This window comes from Centruroides vittatus, unplaced genomic scaffold (assembly GCF_030686945.1).
Source record: "Centruroides vittatus isolate TY-2023 unplaced genomic scaffold, ASM3068694v2 contig_941, whole genome shotgun sequence".
NCBI lineage: Eukaryota > Metazoa > Arthropoda > Arachnida > Scorpiones > Buthidae > Centruroides > Centruroides vittatus.
Window position 1 is genome coordinate 1,930,680 of NW_027122625.1, and position 21,285 is coordinate 1,951,964.

Below are 21,285 nucleotides of genomic sequence, written 5' to 3' on the forward strand. Positions count from 1 at the left end.
TATTTCTCATATGCATAATTGTAAAATAAAGCAGTTTAAATGGGGAATTTGAGCTTAGTGACGTGTACAAATATCCTTAATGTTCGGTCGTATTGCAGATAAGGCAACTTACATTTCTTTTTCCATCACTTTTAGCTTCTTTTTTCTTCCGTCTTTAAAGAATCTTTAAAAAATTCTAGTCGAAAACCACGAAAATAGTCTTTAAAATACATAATGTCTCGCAAAAGGACAGGGTCCAGTCTTATTTAATTAATAAATAACTAAATCAATATATCAGCAAAATTTTGTCTATTTGTCAAGTCTATTATTATAATCATTAGTCATTTATGAATCAAAAGTAATGGCCCTAATTTCATTTGGATTGTATAATGCTAGGGTTGTTGTGTCATAGTAAACTTAATTAGGATGTATTTAGCAGTATAAATCTACACTCCTAAATCTTAAACAATGTTCTCACTTACGGAAAAGTAATCCGGAAAAGGATTTTCTTAAACCAATAGCAATCAAATTGAGATGTACTGTACGTCACCAATCTCTTCTTCCATCTTGATTACGTGAGATGTGACGTTATTACAATAATTGCCAATGCACGACGCTTTAATTTTCTTTTTTCGGACATTTATTCCGGACAAAATTATTTTTATGTATTCTTTTACCACATTACTTTTCCTTAGTGATTTTCTGCAAGTGAGAACGAAGCTTTACTCTTACAATATCTCTATTTTTCTAATTAATTTAAACAATTTTTCAATTATAAAAGAAGATAATTTTCTACTCCAATGTTAATATACCCACATATGAATCTTTGAATAACAAGTGGGCTGACTTGCATTTTATAAACATTCTAAAAAATAGAATTCAATGGTTTCAGGATTACTTTTATCAAAAATTTTCTATTTTCTTCACTGATCTCTTTTTAAGTGTACTTTATCTAAATTTCGACTTTGGCACTTACTCTTTACATCTCTTCAATAATATTTTAGCATTTCAGAGACTACTACAATAAATTTATTTTCTTATGCAGCTGTTTATCTGACAGTACATATATAAATTTCAAGTACTGTACATAAATTGAAAATGAGTATTAGAATGTTTAAACAATATGTAAACATCTAATTAAATATTTATTCATTTGGGAATTCTTAAGAACAATTAACTTATGAACTTATATTTTAAGAGGGTTTAATATAATATAAGTTCATAAGTTAATTGTTACAAAAGAAAAAAAAATAATTAATAAATTAAAATCATTCAATTTGTTCAAATGCCAATTTGGATGACAATGTAGAGATTTAAAAAAATTATTGATTTATGTTCAATGTTAGACATTAAATTTAGAATGAGTCAAAGTTAAATTAGATAAGATTTTAAGTAAATAAGATTTAAATTTAATTTGTCTTTCAAATAAATGAAATTAATTAACTGGAAGTAAAAATTTGATGTTATAATTGTCTTAAGAAAACTCTCTGGCACAAATCAAAACACATCTAAAATTATCAATTTTTGTCAATTATCATGTGGAATATACTATCCAGATGTAATTTCATAATAAATTGTTATAACTGTCATACAAATAATTTATGGAAAAAAGACTTTAGTAACAATAAATGGAAGGAGAATGGCCATCAATTTTTATATGCTGTCAAAAATGTAATAAATATGTTATCCAAGATTAAGACCATGGCAAGACAACTAGCTGTGTGACAATTCTCATGAAAAATTTAACATTTTAAGTCAATAGAATTTGTCTATTTGTTGCAAATAACTTATCTCTTATAAAATTAATAATATTAAATCAAAAATGAAGGTCTATTTGTATCAAATATACAGTTTTAGTGCAGCTTAATTAAATAAACTGAAAAAAATTAATTGCAAAACTTAAATTTCAATTGTAATTTAATTTCTTTTATTATTTAAAAATTCAAATTTAAGATAATTGATAATTAAGGTAATATCTGTAATGACATAATTTACATTATTGGTAAAATTACCAATAATGTATAATTATTAAATCAATTTAGGTCATTTTCTCCAATAGAAATATAAATAATTAATATGTAAAGTATGTTTATCTTTAAAATTTTAATAAAAAATATTAAGCAATTACAAAATTATAAATATGTTTATTAACATTAAGAATATAAAAATTTATCTTAAATGTATATGCTGCATAAGTAACTATTTTTAAATTTTGACTAGTATCAACATTTTAAAAAATCATTTAATCCAATAAATTTTATTATATACATAAACAAACAATATTCATATTATTTCATCATTTTCTGAACTAGTTCTAAAGATTTAGGATTTTAATTAATGTTTTAATTTTTGTCATTCAGATTGATGAAATATGGCAACCAAACACAGACAATCTGCCAAAGGATATGACTCCCTGAAGGACTTTCTATGAGAAAGTGGTCCCTATTTAGCTGTTAGACATGAAGTAAACCCAGAAAACTCCACATAGACAGCCCTTGCCCAAAGCCAGAACCAACTTCTACTGTTCAGTGGCTTTATCTACTCAGAAATCATTTAACAATATTATTGTGAAATCTGGAAGTTAAGAACCTAGAATTTCTAAATTATTTCACCCCAGTTATAAACAACTTAATCAACAACATTCCATACCCGGGAAATTGTTGACCCTCGAATGGCAACGATTGTCCCCTAACTATCAACAAACCGTTATTCCTTCGGAGCAGGTAGATCATCTTGCACGATGGTTTATAGTTAGCGTCCGAACTAGTCGTTTATTTAATATCCCGGGAACACCTATGGCCCTAATAGCGATTCGTTTTCGATCACGTGACAGGTTTTCCCATCAAAAACTTATAAAAGACGCTTCCTTCCCCCCCTAAGGGGCTCTCCGATCGTCTTTCGAGTACGACGTCACAGTACACTGCGGCATCCTCCGGACCCACAAAAGCTTCTACGACTCCATTCGCCGGACTCCGTCTATTACGGAATTTATAGAGGTTTTCTAAAGTTCTAAAGAATTCTACAGTTTTGAGTGCCCGTCTACGACAGTCTACAACTTTTTTTCCGGATTCCGTCTATTACGGACTTGTTAAGAGGTATGAAAAATAATTGTAAACTCTCTCTCTCCGGCCCCTTTTTGTATACGAGGGTAGAAGTGTACTTTAGTTCGTTTAGCTTTTATTAAATCTTGTTTTTGTTATAAAATGGTGTCTTTCTTGACTGTCGGCTTCGCCTTATCGTCGACCCCATCCTTCCTCCTCCTCCACTCGCGTAACGCGTAACGCGCCGTCGACGTAACAGCCATCCTTGACAAGTGAGTCACGGGAAAAAGAGGTACGACTCCCTCTTACCTCCCCGAGATCTCACACATTGGTGACAATCGAGTGGGTTTCCGACTTATTCGGCACCCCCCGATTTCACATTATAGTCTAACATTAAAATGAACAAACAAATCAGATAATTCCAAATATGTATTCTGTAACTTGCAGACTTTACAAAAAATGAAAATATAAATCATTTATTAGTTTTATATTCTATAATAAAAACATTATTCTTTCATAATTACAAAGATAATGCCACAGGCAAGAACTACTTCCCCCAATAAACAAACTGAATAATACTCGAAGTTTTAATAACTGCATTCAATATAATACATATGAAATATGATTATCAATAACAATTGATAAACACTAATACTAATGAGTTAAAAGTTTTAAATCAAAGAGCATAAAGTTATTTACTTTTTAATGTAAAAAAAAACTGTTTTTAAAAGTTTTATAAAATTGTTCTTCATTGGAATACATATTGATAAAATAAAAATTTTATCAATAAAATACTTTATATAAATATATTTCTCAAGAGAAAATATCTGTTTTGCTTTCAATGAAACTATTTTAAGAATACAGAATACATGTATACGTATGTATTATTGATTTTCAGTATGTTTGTCTTATCATAGAAACCATATTAATGTGTATCTTGCAAAAAAAAAAAAAAAATCATTAAACCAACATAGCCATTTAATGTTTAATAATATGTAGAAAAAACAGAACTTTCTACTTTATATAAATAACTTCTGTACAAATATACGAAGCAACACTCAAAGGATGAATATATCAAAAACTTGAAATAAACTGTTTTATTTTACATTTGCAGTAATAGTTCTAAAAAATGTATTAAAAAAAGAAAAATCACTAAAGAATTCATTCAGAAATGTGTTAATTACACAGATCTATAATTAACCAATGTAAAACAAACATCAACAATTACTTGTTTTATACTGGCCAAGCACACAGTTACAATACTCAGAGAAGAAAAACTAAATTCTCAATAGAATAAATGTACAGTAGAATAGCAATGCCAGGGAGCCAATTTCATAGTGCAGTTAACTTTCTATTTTATCATTTTAAATGTTTTTGAACTACAATTTTATATCCTTAGAGAAACTTTTTACATTAAATTTAAAATTAGAAATTTGTTTTATTTTATTTTAGTTCATTTCATGTGTACATCCAAACTTCACTTAACTATATTTTCTATTACACATAAGCTAGATTAAAAAAATGAAATTATCTTCTAACTCTTTATACAGTTAGAAAAGAAATTTTAAGCCAAATAACCAATTTCAGATATTATTATCTTAAATGAATTTATTGAAGAAAAAGTAACTAATTTTTAGATATTTTATTATCTTGAAAAAGTTATGAGATGATTATTTTTTTTGTGGGATAAGTGTTCAAAATCAATTTTTATTCCTTAATTAGAGAGTTCTCATATTTAATATATAATATTAAATATTAATTTTTCAAATAAATTCACAATAAAAAGGTAAAAAATTTCTAAATAAAAACAAACTTATCCAATGAATAAATAATCACATCCTTATATTTACAAAAAGTTTCAAATACTAAAATGTATTCTGATTACAATTATCACAAAATATCTGATTTTATAATGAAAACAAATACTGACAAAGAATGCAAAAATCTAATAGAAAAATATCAAAATTGAGAACATTTTTTAAATTTTAATTATTTTGTACAAAAATATTTCTTTGAATTTACTATATGTCAATAACTTCATCAATTTTAACATACAGTAAGTACATGATACACAGTATAATCTATACAAGTATATATTAAAATCCAAAAAATTATTTAGTTTCTTTTCCAAGATATCTGGTAATTCTAATTTATAATATGTCTAAGCTCAGTTAAACCAGAAGTTAAGCTATAAACCAAAACTAAAGATTTTTATTTAAGTATTAAAAAAAATGCATTATTAAAAAAATTTGGCATTTGAAGATTAAAGGGATTAATCTTTCAAAGTTAAATTTTTTTTTTATATACTTCTATATTATTAATGAAAATTTGTCTAAATTATTGAATTGTTAACATTACTCTGATTTCTTTTCATGTTGAATTCTTTCAATTATCAATTTACATATATAATTAAAAAATAGCAGAATAAAATCTGGAAATTTCAAATTTAATATTTTAACAGGAATTAATGCATTCTAATAAATAAATTTTTGTAAAATTTGAAAATATGTAACATTTTGTCAATTCACTGTAATAAAATTATTGGATACAAGCCAAAGTAAAGAGCAAAAATATGACAAAAATAATCTGATCTATTCATAACACCATCAATAACCGTGGATATTCGAAAAAAAACAAACGCTGCACTGAATAATTGTACTGCACAGATACAGTAAAAAGAGTACCAGTAGTAATAGTATGATTCTGTGTTATTATATGAAGATGAAAATAAGAAAATAATAATGATTATTTCATACAAGATAATGAATTGTTTTCAATAACAAAACTGAAAAATATATGATATATTAAATGTTAGAGATAAATATATGACAAACTATACTGGTTTAACTTCTTATTACTACTATTACATACAGGGGAGGAAATCAATTAATTGTCTTATGACATTTCCTTTTGTATGTGAAATAAATAAATATTATTACAGTAGTTACAACCTTTATCTAAATGGTACATTTTTGTATTTTTAATGGATAAATATATTCAAAAGCTTTAGTCTCTCATCAGAATCTATATGTCATTCATCCAATTATATTTACTTCTATAATAAGTAAATATAAATTAATTATTATTCAATATTTACCATAATTTATTTATCTACATGATACTAAAATTCTTTTGTTTTCTGTTTCTAGCCAATTTTTTGTAAGATTTTCTTTTATTTATACTGTAAGATTTTTGTATATATGTAGACTGAAAGCATTTATTTTGATAAATATTTGCTGAATGTTAAACACTAAACTATTCGAAAAGATTATCTATAATTTTTTCTCAAATATACACAACAAGCAGAAAATATAAAAATAAAAGAAGGAAAACTTTAAAAAAATAAAAATGAATGTGACAGCAACAATGTTCAAAACATACAAATGAGCAGAAATAATAAATCCTCATATGAGACTGGACTGAATTTATAAAAATAGTTTCTGTTTCTTCATAAAATTTATTTTTAAAAATTCTGTTTTTTTAATTCTGCATGACAAGCATTATCCCATTAATAAATATAAAAATATCTGTAGAGTATCAGGTTACAAGCTATAAACAAAAAATGCAAAGATAAAATAAATTTTTTTAGTAAGTTAAGTTAATAAATTTCTAAATGAATCAAAACAATTTATTTTATTTGATTAATTTAATTCAATATTTATAAAACAAAAAATAATATCTATACTATCAACATTTACTCATTACTTTAGATATTAATAAGGATATTAATAAGGATAAATTCAATCTAATCTAAAGTCGAGATGGATTTAACTTTAGTTATTACTTTTAAATAATGAAGGGAAAAAATTCGGAAATAAACTGTGAATCACAATCTTGCAAAACAAAAACAAAATATTCTTGAATTTCATAAGTATTGAATAAAGAATAACTTTTACTATAAATGCTTTCATTGCATATTTTAATTTATAGTTTTCATTTAATTTTTGTAAGTTGTAATTTATTAGTTTTGCTATATTAACTAATACTAATAAAAAATGAAAGATTATAGATTAATAACAGTATATAGATAATAACTGAAGTGTCAATAAATTATCTTTATTAATCATTATAAAGAATATAATATCAAATATTTAAAATTAATGTATAGTATTTTAATTTTCTATAATTGAATATTTTTTTTACAATTATTCAAAATTTCTATATATTTTTTTTATTATTAATTTAATGTTCTTATTACCTAAGAAAGTATTTTTATTAGTTTTAGGTACTACAAACGAAATATAATGCATTATGATTTGCAAGCAATTTAAGCAGAATTTCTTCTTTAATCAAATACAAAAAAATGTGAAGAAAGTGTTAAAATTTGCATATTTCTAACTGATTTTAATATAAATAATATTTCTAAGATAAAAATAGAACTGATAATTTATTTTTTTTTAAATGAGTTTAATTTTACAAATGATTAATTAGATTAAGTATTGACCTTGCATTCATTAACCTAATGTAATTTTAACTAAGAATAAAAAGATATATATCTATAAAAATTAATCAAATGTATTTTCATTACTTAATAAGCTTTTATGGAAAATTTTTGAGAGAAATAATTAATGCAAAATACATAAACATATATGCAAATTTATAAGAATTTAAATATTTTATTTCCATTACTACATGATTTAACTGTTATAGACAAGTGAGATGGGTTTTCAAGTATAATGAAAAGTATAAGAAGTGTACTATGCAATCAAAAAATAATTTATTTCATGTATAAATAAATAAATAGTTTTTATTCATAATATTTTTGTTTTATTATAGATTAATTTAAGTATAGGTTATATTATTAAATTTAATTTTGTTATGTCAAAGTACAAAATTATCACTTTATATGGTTTTTCTTCTTCAAGATCTTACACAAATTACGTTTTGTACAGTAAAACCTGTCTAAAACGGAAAAAATATCCAGTACCATGCGATTCCACTTTATGCAGGTTTTATTGTATATAAATAAAATATATATTTATGTAAGATCTTAAAGAAAACAAACAATATAATGACTTAAAATTAATATTAACATGTATTTAATTGAAATTAATAAATATTATTTAAAAAAACAAACTAATTTTATGAAATATTCATGTACAGATCTTCGTGAAAGCAAAGTTTACTATTATTTGACATTTCAGAATAAAATATTTTTACTGAAAGCTGTTAATAATAACGAATAGGCTACATCTACAATTTATTTCCGTTTGTACTACAACAAATACAAGGGATTAGAAAACGCTAACGGCGATTTGTATTCATAATATTTTACTGAAAAAAATATAATATACATTTAGGAATAACAAATTATAATATAAAAAAAATAAATGTATGATATAGAAATATTTTTGATTTTTTTTTAAATCTAAAAAGATGATAAATTATAAAAATTTCTCACTTGGTTAGTTTAAAAAGTTAGTTATTAATTTCACGACGCGATATTTTTAATAAATGGCCACATCTAAACAGCGGACATCGTTTTTTTAGTAAGTTTTTTTGAACAAAATTGCGCAAAAATAATCCTCAAGTAACGTTTAATTTTTACTTTTCCCATCAGTGTCCGTTGTTACGGTATTTCACAATATAAAAATTCTAATTTTACAAATGATTATATATATATTTACGAATAATACGTATTAATTTAAAACGTTTTTCTAAAGAAACTTAAAAGAATTAATAAATAACTAGCTTTTATATTGTTAATATAAAAAAATAAAATATAAATTTCACGATACGTATAATACTAAGAAGAGAAATTTAAAATTTTCATAAATTATTAATGCTACCGTAAAATACTTTACTCTAAAATAAAAAAAACTATTCGAATTTTTTACTGATTAAATTACATTCATTCATTTTATTAGAACGTTTAACTGAACTAAGAAATAATTTAATTTTTGGTTAATGTTACCTATGGTAGGGAACATGGTGGCTCGTCTCTGAAACAGTGGGGATGCACGTTCTAACCTAACCAATTCTAATAAATTACCATAATTATTGCCAACCAAATTATTAGAATAGGTTAGGTTAGGTTAGAACGTGCGTCCCCACTGTTTCAGAGACGAGCCGCCATGTTCGCTACCATAGGTAACATTAACCAAATTTTTGTTACATATCTAACTAATTTAATCATATTTGTATTTATTATTATTTTTTTATTAGTAATTTTCTTCATTACTGAAAATAATACACATCTAGGGAATTCAATACATTCAAATGTCAATAATTACACGAATAAAAACAATACTTGGTCATACTATAGAATTTTTTCAGTAATATAATACACAAATATTCTTCGTTTATGCATAATTTACAGTTTATAATAATAATAATAATAATAATAATAAAAGTAAAATAAATAAACAAAATCATTCACATTTCATACATTTTTATAAAATATTTTAAATTTTGTGACTTTTTCTTTCGGTAACACTATGCCCAACTTTATAACATTATTGTTTGTTGACTAGGCAATCAATTTAATAATTTTTACTTTTGTATGGACCTACTCCCTCGTTTCTTAAAGTATTTAAAGTTCTGCCAGACAATTGTAAAGAGCCTGCAGCTTCCGACAGGCAAACAATGAACACGTGGGGGACCACAGTAAGCAATACAATTCCGCAGTTCTCGCTATCCACGGTGGTTGGTAACTATTTTCTTCTACAATGGATCGAGAGACCATGATAATTTTGACGCCAGCTGCGAATTTTTCAGTTTGAATAAAACTACTTTTCATACTTGATTTCATTGCGTCCTGCATCTCGGATACGCTATTTAATTACGCTAACGGTTTTATTATGCATTGATTTGTTTGCTAGCAAAGTAAAAAAAGGCAATACTTGTAAATTAAAATCCTTTTTGTTCAATTTAATAGAATTACGTCCTCAAAATAACGATTCAATAATTATACAACTCGTACTTTTCAGAGGTAAACTATTCATGAAAATAAAACAGAACTGAATATACAGAATATTTTTCCCGATTTGGCAATTTCCGTTTTAATGAGGGTTTTTTTTTTCCACTTAGAAAATCGCTGTTTTGAAGAATTTTTCCGTTCAGGCAGGTTTCCGTTTCGAACAGGTTTCACTGTATAATTCGTGCCAGCCCCAATTTTATTACTTTCTCTTCTATAAATTTAAATCCGCAGTTATAGAGTAAATTTTCGGCATTCATGCACAAAACTGACTCTCAAATGTTACAATTCAAAGCGCTAATACAGTAACAGCTGATTTTACATTGATTAATTTAATGATTATTTACTCATCTTTGATACTGAATAGTTCTATTATTCAGTTCTAGAATAGTTGATTGAACTGTTGACTCAACAGTCTTCTATTCATTATAAACTACTAATTATCCAAATTGTGGTTGGGAGAATTTTAATTAAAAACTTCAGTTCTAAACATATAAAACTGTGCCTTAAAGTTTTTCACTAATTAGTATCCTGTCTAGTAAGATTCTTTACTGAAATAAAAATTTCAATCACCTATTATATTTTATTAACTATGTTCAAATAGCATAAATTATTTTTATTTTGATTAATATTTTGTAATGTAATTGATACTAAAACAACAAAAATTTCATTTTATTAATTTCCTAATACCTAATTAAGTCTTACAATATCTAAAACAACTTTCGGAAAATTGCGTTATTTTTATTTTGAGTAATAATGTCTAATTTCTGAAATAATATCTTTGATATAAAAATGAAATTACTGCAATTAAAAATGATAGTGGGAGTTGAAATCTATTGGCAATTAGAACTGTTACAAAATTATGAATTTTGTATACAAGATTTCTTTTAAATATACTTTTCATACTTCAACAGAAAAATAATCATCAGAAATAGAAATAAAATTATAATACACAAAATCACTATATAAAAAGTTTTATATTTTAAATGATAAAATTGGTATTTATGTGTGTATTTGGGGATGGATTTATGGATGGGTATAATGGGCCCAGGAGCTCCAAAAAAAGAAAGAAAATAATAATGAAAATAAAAAAAATGAAAGAATAATAGTAAGGAACAATTAGGAAATGAAATATAGCAGGCTATATTTATAAATACTATAAAAATTTGAAGTAGAGAATGGTACAGTAGAATTTGCATAAGAATTAGCTGCTACAAGAGATCCACAAGTGTGAATACCATGGAGCCTCCCACACAAATAAATCTGTGTATATTATAATACAAAACTAAAAGCTAGTTGTAATTGCCTCAATGACACCATCTAGATTTACTAACACTAATGAATTGCAGGAGAAAATCAAATATGCAGCATTCATCATAATTGATTACCAAATTTTAATTCATATTTTCAATTTTCTTTTTTAATTACCAAATTATTGTAAATGTAAATTTAGCATAATTTAACTTGAGTAGGATTCATCTAATAAACAGAAAAAAACTACCTAAATTACAAGAATATATAATATGTTTGATAAGCCATAAACAACATTCATCATCAACATTTTAAAATACATCATCACTACAAATAAATCAGATAAATTCTTACTATATCATTTTAAATCTAAGTTTATTTTAATTTTCTAGTTCTTCTTTAAAACTGTATTTTAATTATAAGTAATACTTAACAACTCCCATATTTAATTTATAATTATCTATAATACCTAATAAGAAACTCAAAACATTCTTATATATTTTTAAAACTGAATTATAATTTTAATAAAAATACTCTATACTGTTCTGGATAAACAATGTAAAGATTTATTAATATAGAAATTTTATACGTAATAACTTTTAAAATGTAATTCATTCAAATATGTTAAATTTTGTTTTCTTGTTTATTCTGATAAATCACTTTCGGCAATATCTGACATCAGAATGAATCATGTGTAGCAGACATATCATTGGGAAATCAGGAATTTCCCAATGGATTAGCTTATAAATGAAGCTTTATATGGTTTTATCAGCTCTTCTACAAACCACTAATGGCCCCCCAGGCATCATGATCAATACATTATGGAATCTCAGTTATTTACAAATCAATACAATTTACCAATTTTGTTTACTTGTGATATTTTAGTTTATGTTTAATAAGCTTATTAAACAAGCTATTGTCAATATCCTTTTTTTTCTAAATTTAAAAATTATATCATTTTAAAAGAATTAATTATAAATAAATTACTAATTCGTGTTCATCCAGATATAACAGATAATTACACACAAAATAATTTTAAAAGTTCTTGAGTGAAATCATAAACATAATAAAAATATATTGTTTCAAGAGTTTTTCAAAGTAACAATACAATAATTTGTAGTTAGAAATAGTATTTGACTATCATCAATAATCTTTTACTTAGTCTTAAATTATACTTACTCATTAGATTTATAGTTTTAAAAACATATGATAATGATAAAAACATTCTTATTAAATGAATTTTACTATATTTTGTGCCTAACTAATGTAAATGCAAAGAAAATCTTGTAAGATCAGTCTACCAAATAACTAAAAATTAAAATATTAATCTTAGTTAAACATTTTAAGAAATTAAAATCTATAAATATCACTAACTGTGAGAAAAATAATTTTTAATAATATAATCTCTAAATAATTCCATTAATAAATCATTTTTATAAATTCTTATTAAGAATATTTTATAATAATTAATTTTTAAAAATATATATATATATATATAAAACCTTATTTCAGAAAAAATGATTTTACTTAATTATATATCATGTAAAAATGTCACAGAAAAAAATAATTCATTTTTTTAGTTTTAATACTTTAATTTTATATTCTCATTTTCTTTTATTAGCTTTAATGTCTTTTTCTTCCTGTTCTTAATGTCTTTAGTATCAATATATAATTTAAGAATAAAAATATATAAGAATAAATTGTTAAAAAACAAAAAAATCAATTTTGGTGACCTTGAAAAATTTTTTAAAAAGAATTAACTAATTATTATTTAATTTAAATTCAAATGCAAGTTACTATATATTAAATATTTTTACCTGCATCTGAATTTGCCTGTTCTACATGAATTAAGAATTTAATCCTTTAATTTTCAATTATGTATATTTGTACAATCACAAATTCTAAAATAATCTATATTATAAATTTCAAGCTTATAAAAGTCTTTTAAAAGATTTTTTTCTATCATTTGACAGCTGTATATTCAATATTATGGTAAAATATAGATTAAATATAATACTTTACCAAATTTAAAAATTAAAATATATTATAATAATGTTATTTTTGAATCAGGAAGTTATTCCATATCATTTGTTTAATGAAAAACAAAAAATAGAGTCATAAATAAATTAATAATACAGTAGGCTAAAAATATACATTATCCCTGCTTCATGATTCTCTTACAGATAATTTAGTTTTAGCTTGAGAACAGTGCCTTACGGTTTAAAAAGCATTTTCACTTTTACATTAACAGCTATTTGCCTGCATTAGTAATGATAGCGTATGATATATGTTATCATTACTAATGTAAGCAAATAGCTGTTAATGTAGTTAATATACATGTTAATATTATCCCATGTTTCATTTTTTGATGATACTAACAGACTTCTTGGAAATACTGCAGAAGCCAGTTTGCAATTAATTGCAAGAAAAGAATAATTACTACTAAGCGAGGCAATTTCCCAAGAATTCATTCAATAATGGATATAACAGATTTTTATCCATTTGAAAATTATTACATTCAAATGAATATAATATACTTTATAACTTCTATATTTACTTTACTTTTTTGTCATCAGTTTTTAAATCCATAGCTCTCAAAAGACATAATAGCTCTAAAAGTTTTGTAAGACTGAACTTACAATTAAATTATCTTGTATGTAATAGTATACAAATGTAAATGGGCAAATAACAAAGATGATTAAGATATCAGCCTACCATTCTGGAAACCTAGGATCAACTCTGGGTGAGCAAATCCAAGAATTTTTCATGGGCAGTCTATCCCAGATATGTCAAGTGCCATCTCTCATTACTCAGTTGTGCCCATTGTGGATTTAGCCAAGCCCATGATGGGGATAGAATAAAAAGATCCTCTTGGTTTTTTGTTTCCATCTTTAAACTTTTTCATATGTTACACTTATATCTATTAAAACTTTTTTAATGCAGGATATCAAAATTAGCTAAAAATTGTTCATATTAATAAATTCTCAAAATATCATTCACTCTTCCATTTAATAATTGAGCTGCTAGAGGGAACAAAATGTAAATGCCAAAATGGAAACTTTTAAGATGTAAGTAAAATAAAATTGCATGCCATTTAAAAAAATTAACCAGATTTATATCCATTTTGTATTCCATATGTTCAAGCATTATTCTAGAAACATATTAACATAAAGCAAGAATCAAAGATCATATTTTACATTCAAAACACTAATAATATATACTCTTGACATACCATTTGTTTCACTGAGCAGCTTATTATAAAGAAGCTTATAAACTTAGTTGATTTTTTTTCTTGTAATTTAATGGAAAATACAAAAAAAAAAAAATCTAGTAAAAATCATTTCTTTTAAATTTAAATTTTATTAAAAATACTATTTGTCAAAATTTGTATTTATACTAAAATTCTATAAAAATCTTTAAAAAATAAAATAGAAAAAAATATTAAGAAATGTAATAAAATCATTTCAATTAAGATTCATTATTCATCCAGGATATGCAGAAAAACAAAGTTTATTCTTCAATATTCAAAGCCAATATTGAAGATAGTATGTCCATTTCATGACAATTTAATGTACAATAAATAAGACTTGTTAAAGAATTGTGTTTATTTAGTTACTGTCTACCTAGAATAATTATATTTCTAAAAATGTTTATGTAAAACAAATTATGCATTCATCAATATTATGAATGTGCATATATATATTATATTTCACATTCATACATTTACTTTTTATAATTTTTAAAAGAAAATTATGTTAAAGAAATTATGTCACATGGATTTGAAATCAATAAAACAGATTATGTTCATCAACAAAACAGAGTTATCAGATCATTTAAAATTTAAATGACCTAAAAATAATACAATGAATACATTCTCAACAAAAATCCTGCAGACTAGCTATGTTTAAAGTATAAAATATATAATCATTCATTTTTAAATTATGTATTAAATGAAAGAATAATGTTAATGTTAAAAACAGATTTAAATTATTACAGAAAAATATATATTTAATACAAGTTTTAACTAAATTTAATTATTGAAAGAAAGTCAAAAATAACTAATTCTTCATATTTAATTTGATGACTTTACCTATAAAGCAACTATATGACAAAATGCATATAAAATTTTTTATGACTATATTATTTACTTGTAAATTTAAAATGCATTATATAAAATTTAATTACAAATATATTATTATATTCAAAAAATAAGTTTTTTTGTATCTTTAATCTCAAAACAAATTAATAGCCATTTATAAAGTAAAGAAAATACAATATGTACCAATACCTTGTACATAATACTGATGTAACAGGAAATATATAAAAATATATATAAATATGAATGAAAATAATAAAAATAATAAATTTCCTTATTTTTAATTAAATACCTATCCATATAAGAATTGTAATATTTCATACACTTAATTACTAATTAAGAAGTACAAGAAAAACCTATTTTATAAATAAAACTTCTAAATATATTTGGGCCTCTAGATATGTCTCTCTTATTAATTTTATTTAAGAACTTATATAAATTAAAATAGTATATGAAAGATTTTTTAATATGTTTTCTTAAGCATTATATATTATAAACTAAGTTATGAAATTATTAATGATTTTTAGTTTAAAAAAAATAGAAAAGTTATGCATAATTTAAAAATAATTTTAAAGTTTTCAAATCTGATTAAAACTAGAATAATTTAAATATAAATTTCTCATTAAAAAAAATTATTTGTTTCCTATTTAAATTATTACTACAGATCATGTAATAATATATAATTGATATGAAATCCTTACAAACGCAAGCATTATTTCATTATGACATATAGAATGAATAAATTATAATAAATGGGTAAAGATCTAATTTTGAAATATTTCCAGTTTACTAGGATAGAAAAGGTTTCAATCAATGGCACTAGAACAAAGATCAGTAACCTAAATAATAAGAATTATATTTAAAATGTGGCCTATAATATATTTAGAGTCACAATACATATATTCTTTAACAGAATAATAGGACAAACATATTTGATTTCAGTAATGAATTATTAGAAACTTTTATGATTTTTTAAACTATTTTAATTATTTCATTTGTTTAACAGTGTCATTACAATTACAATTTGCATCTTAAAACTGCAATCATACTTTCAGTTTACATTTTTAAAAATTTTTAAAACATTTTTAAATTTATATAAACAGTTTAATAATACACATCTATTGTAAAAAAAAATAATTATTGAATTTTTAAATAGGTTTTAATTAACTGAATTAAATAATTTTATATAATCAAACCATAGATATAGTTATGAACAACTGAATAATACACCTGAAACCATTAACTTATTAAAATATTACACAGTTATCTATATTTAGCAACCTTCCATTAGTCATACAACAGAATTTAATAAAATTATTATCTAGTATTTATCAATTTCATAAAAGATTAAAACTTTCATATTTAAAATCATTTCTTAATATCAGATCCTATAATGTACAGTACTTTTCAGGTAGTGTGAACATAAATTTAGTGAAACTCAAATATGAAATCACCTTAGGAGACAATAACAATCTTATAGTCAAATTGAAAAAAAAATAATAATAATAATGAAAACAATTTTGCAATTTAACAATAATGAAGGGTATTTAAACTAGATCAATTATTTTTATATCTTATGCCTCTTATATTTTGTCTTTTAAATTAATTTACATTTATGTTATATTCGACCTCCAATATTTTTAAAGAAAACTATTCCATATAAAAATTCATTTAAAGTTTACATTTCTCATTTCATCCACTTTCAATTATTCAAATTTTAAATACTTAAAATTATCATTTAAAAATAGTTTTAAAACTATTATTTAATTTGTTAGCATAATAATTAGCATAGAAATTAATTCAAAAAAAAAAAAAAAACTAACAAAAAGTCAGAGGGCATGGTTTATTCGAAACAAATTTGGTGATGCAACCCATGAAATCTAGGGAGCTTCCAGTCACCATGATTTTTGCTTACTTTGCTAGTGATAAATATAGTTGATAGTTACAAGCAGTATTATTGAACATTTTGGTGCCACTAATTTTGTGAAAATGAGGATAAACAAAGTAAGTTAAATATACAAGCGAGACTGATAGTAAATAATCTTTATATTTAGATTACCTCTTAGTTTAAGCTATTGGTCAATTAGCAGTTTTTCACTGTCAATTTAAATTAAACAATGTAAAGAAAGGGAATGTAAAGAAGTCTTACTTTCACTTAATTAGTAAGTTAATTTATTACAAAATACATAATTATAATTTATAGATTATCTGTATATCTGATAAAGGTAAATTATTATACTTTTTCTAGGTATTTTTAACTTTTAATATCACATTGATTTGCAAACAAAGCACTGCCATGTTACAAAGCAGCAAGAGTGAATATTGCAGTTGTATTACAACCATAAATTAGTAAAATTTGTTAAATATTTGTGATAAATTAAATTAATCAAATTCTTTTTTAAATCCAGTACCTTCAAACTTGGAGTATGTGGATTACTCCAGGGCATGATTATTCAAGTAAATACAGTACTTTATACAGTTTGCATAATTTATAAATTTTTTAGTACTTTTAACATTTCTCTAAAAACAAAATTTTAATTTTCAATATTCTATTATTATTAGTAATCTTCAGTTATATTTAGCACTGTTTAATATAATTTTAAGGTTATATAATCTTTTTTTAAATGTTTAAGAGATTACATTATTATTAATATTTTTAAAGTAATATATATACTGCCTTAATGTACAATAAGATTTTATATGATACAATTTTAATTATATTTTAAATAAAAAGAATTGAAACATATTTTTGACAACTGTAATAATTGCTCTTTAAAAAAAAAAAAAGATTTGCTTTATGCTGATTACTTGGAATAATTATTAGATTTTAGTCATTTGATTTAATTCAAATACCTTTTACATTTTAATATGTAAAAGGTAAACTTTTAAATTTAAATGCAAATCACATTCCAAGCTTACAAATGAATGAATATCATTAATAATTAATTAAATTTTTAAAATTTTGATGAAGGAAAATAACTTTGTTATAAGACATATAATAAGATATAAAAATTTTAAATATCTACCTATTCAAGTAGTTTCGATAAAAGCAGTTAAGAGTTTAAAAGATTTTAAAATTATTATTAATGCTTACTTTGATTGATCCCAAATCCACATTTTCGTAATGAAAGTGAGCACATTCATCTAGTTTTGGAAACCTAGTTGTTCCCTCCGTTTGACCTCTATAAAAAAAATAATAACCTAATTTAAAATGGAAAATTAAAATACAGCCTTCAGAATTATAATTTTCAGTTAATATTATAATATAATATTAATTAAAGTCATAAGTAATTTAAAATTTAATTTAAAACTATGAATATTTATAATTATTAAAACTTTATCAATTTATATAATTAAAGTATTTTATTCAGTTTGTTAATATAATAATAAATTAGATTTGTTTATGTATTTTTGCAAATTATTTTATTGGAATAAACATACCTGAGAAAAATTTTATTATATTTAATTATACAAAATTAAATATATAAATGTATACAAATTACATCGTACATAATTTTGCTGTTGGTATTAGAGATTTTTAGTAATAGAAACTTAATGAAAACTACAACATAGTGAATATAAAACAATTTCTTTTAACTCTTTCTGCCCTGTGGGCCTTTGTAGTAAGCCCATTACAGGTTCAGCTAGGTCCACATAAGTAGCAAGGGATGAGCCTTACCTATCTGAACAGATCAGACTAAAAAGTTGCCAAGGTTTTCGACTCATCCACATTAAATCTCAGGTACCCGGAGCGGTAATTTACCACCTTTTAACAACTCAGCCATCCAATGATCAATTCATTAAATTAAAATTATATTTAAATATTGATTAATTTATAAACATAATAATAATCTAAAAATCTTTTGAACTCACCTTGTAAAATGTTTAATTCTGGAACTAGGATATGATAGAGGGCTTTCACATTTCCCCTTCAAACTCTCCATTGTGTCAGAAGCTGAACACATTCCACCCTACAAATTAATATAAAAACATTACTAATGCTTTGAAAAAACTCTTTAAAATTCATATTAAAAAAATCTATAGGTTGCAATTATGTATCAGAACTATAAAATCATTCATTAAAGTAAATTAGACGACAAGAAAAACTATTTTCCATATCTGAAATGGAATATAAAAAATAAATTTAATCGATAATTTTTTTTTATATTAACAGTCAATTAATGTTCAATTTGATAAAGTTGACTCCACTTTGAAAAATCAATATTTCATTTCAGATTATAAAAATTCATTCTTTCTATAGTTTAGATTTTTTTTTAAATGTTCAAAATAAACTGGAAAAAAGAAATAAAGTTTCCGTATTATTAACTATTTTTTTTAAGAACGAACATAGTTTTAATAGCATTATTATTAAACTTAAAAATTTAATTAAAGTATATAAAACTATAAAAAATTTAAAAATATAACTAAATCTAATTGAAAACAAATTTAGACACTATAATAGATTGGTGTAATATATAAAAAAAAAAAAATAAGATATTTATCATCATTATTGTCAATCAAAAATTGTTTAAGAATTTGAATATACCATACACCAATTTTCTATTCATAATTTAGAACGATTACGTTACTCGTTTTGAACTTCTCAACTTTTACATTCAAAGTCTAAAGCACCATAATGCTATTAAACATTAATAATTTATTAAATAATTTGGAAAAAAAATTGAGATGTTAAAATTTTATTCGATTTTTTTACAATTCCTTTCCTTGAATGCTTTCCTTGAATTAGAAAATTTGGTCTAAATTTAATAAAATTTCATACTTCCAGAAAATTTTTATTAAATAAAAGCAAATCTACTACAAATTTATTTTTTTTAAAGGTTCATAATAACATATTATATAACATATAAACTGCAAAAAAATTCATATTTAAATGATGATTTATGTTTTTTTTTTTTATTTAATTCGACAATTAATATTGTTTCGATTATCTTACCTTATTAATTTGTATTTTATAAATATATACCATTTAACGCCGCAGTAAATTAACTGAAACCATCGATATGTGTTATTAAATTTTAAAATAATTTATATAACGAGATGTAAATGAATAGAAAATATCACATCATCGGAATTAATTATTAGATATGCATCCTTATTAAAAATAGCAAATTAGTAATGCTAATATTTTGATAGATATATTAAATTTGATAAGCAATTATTATTAAAATCATTAAAAATATTTTTTTTAAATATGGATAAGATAGTTATTACTAATTTAAAATTAAATTATTACTCATATACTTGAAATATAATTTTAGAAATGCTCCTTAAAACCATATCAAAAGTTATAAATAAATAAAATAAATTTGATTAAAATTTTAATATATTATAATTTATTTTATTTATGAATATTGCACCATTAACATATAAATATTCAAGTAAAATTAATAGCATTACAGAAAACAACCTGCCATATATATAAGATTAAAAAAGAAAAAATTAAACAGTGTAGGAGATAAGCCGGATGTTCGCCTACATAAATCTGAAACTTAATAATATCTAGATTATTTTTAGATTATTTTAATCAAATTAAAAATCTCAAGTACTTTTAAGAAGAGAAAAATAAAACTGGAGTAGAACGTGTGCGAGAAGTGCGCGGTATACGCGTGTAAAATAATCTATACAGTGGCAATGTTTATTGAAAAATTTTATCGCTGTTTAATATTTACCACATCAGTAAACATTTACGAAAAAATCAGTTATAAAAATCATGCCAACGAAGACGTATAGCCTGGATGTTTTATGAGCAATACACGGGAGATCAATAATAATTACCCAACAAAAAAAAAACTTTGTTTACAACTCTGCAAAACTTCCATTTTTAATTCAATTAACGTTAAAACATATTTAAAACCTTTAAAAATTCACAAACACGTCGAGTAAACATTAAATCGCAGTTGTTTTTTAAGGCAGCAGCATGATGAAAATTTGAAAAACAATAATAAAAATACGTCAGAAAGGAAGCGAGTAAGTAATTTTTC

The 21,285-nt window shown here is 23.3% G+C and overlaps 1 protein-coding gene across 2 annotated transcripts in view; it reads right to left on the reverse strand.

The window, feature by feature from the left end:
- The window catches only part of LOC136984976 (uncharacterized), an 89,574-nt gene that overhangs the window by 59,960 nt on the left and 8,329 nt on the right, over positions 1-21,285 (reverse strand). For both annotated transcript variants that reach the window (XM_067282133.1, XM_067282132.1), the window contains exons 2-3: positions 19,157-19,254; positions 18,378-18,465 (exon numbers count right to left, since the gene is read on the reverse strand). In XM_067282133.1, the coding sequence (XP_067138234.1) occupies positions 18,378-18,465; positions 19,157-19,248 (180 nt within the window). In that variant the 5' untranslated portion in view covers positions 19,249-19,254. The remainder of the gene's footprint in view (positions 1-18,377; positions 18,466-19,156; positions 19,255-21,285) is intronic.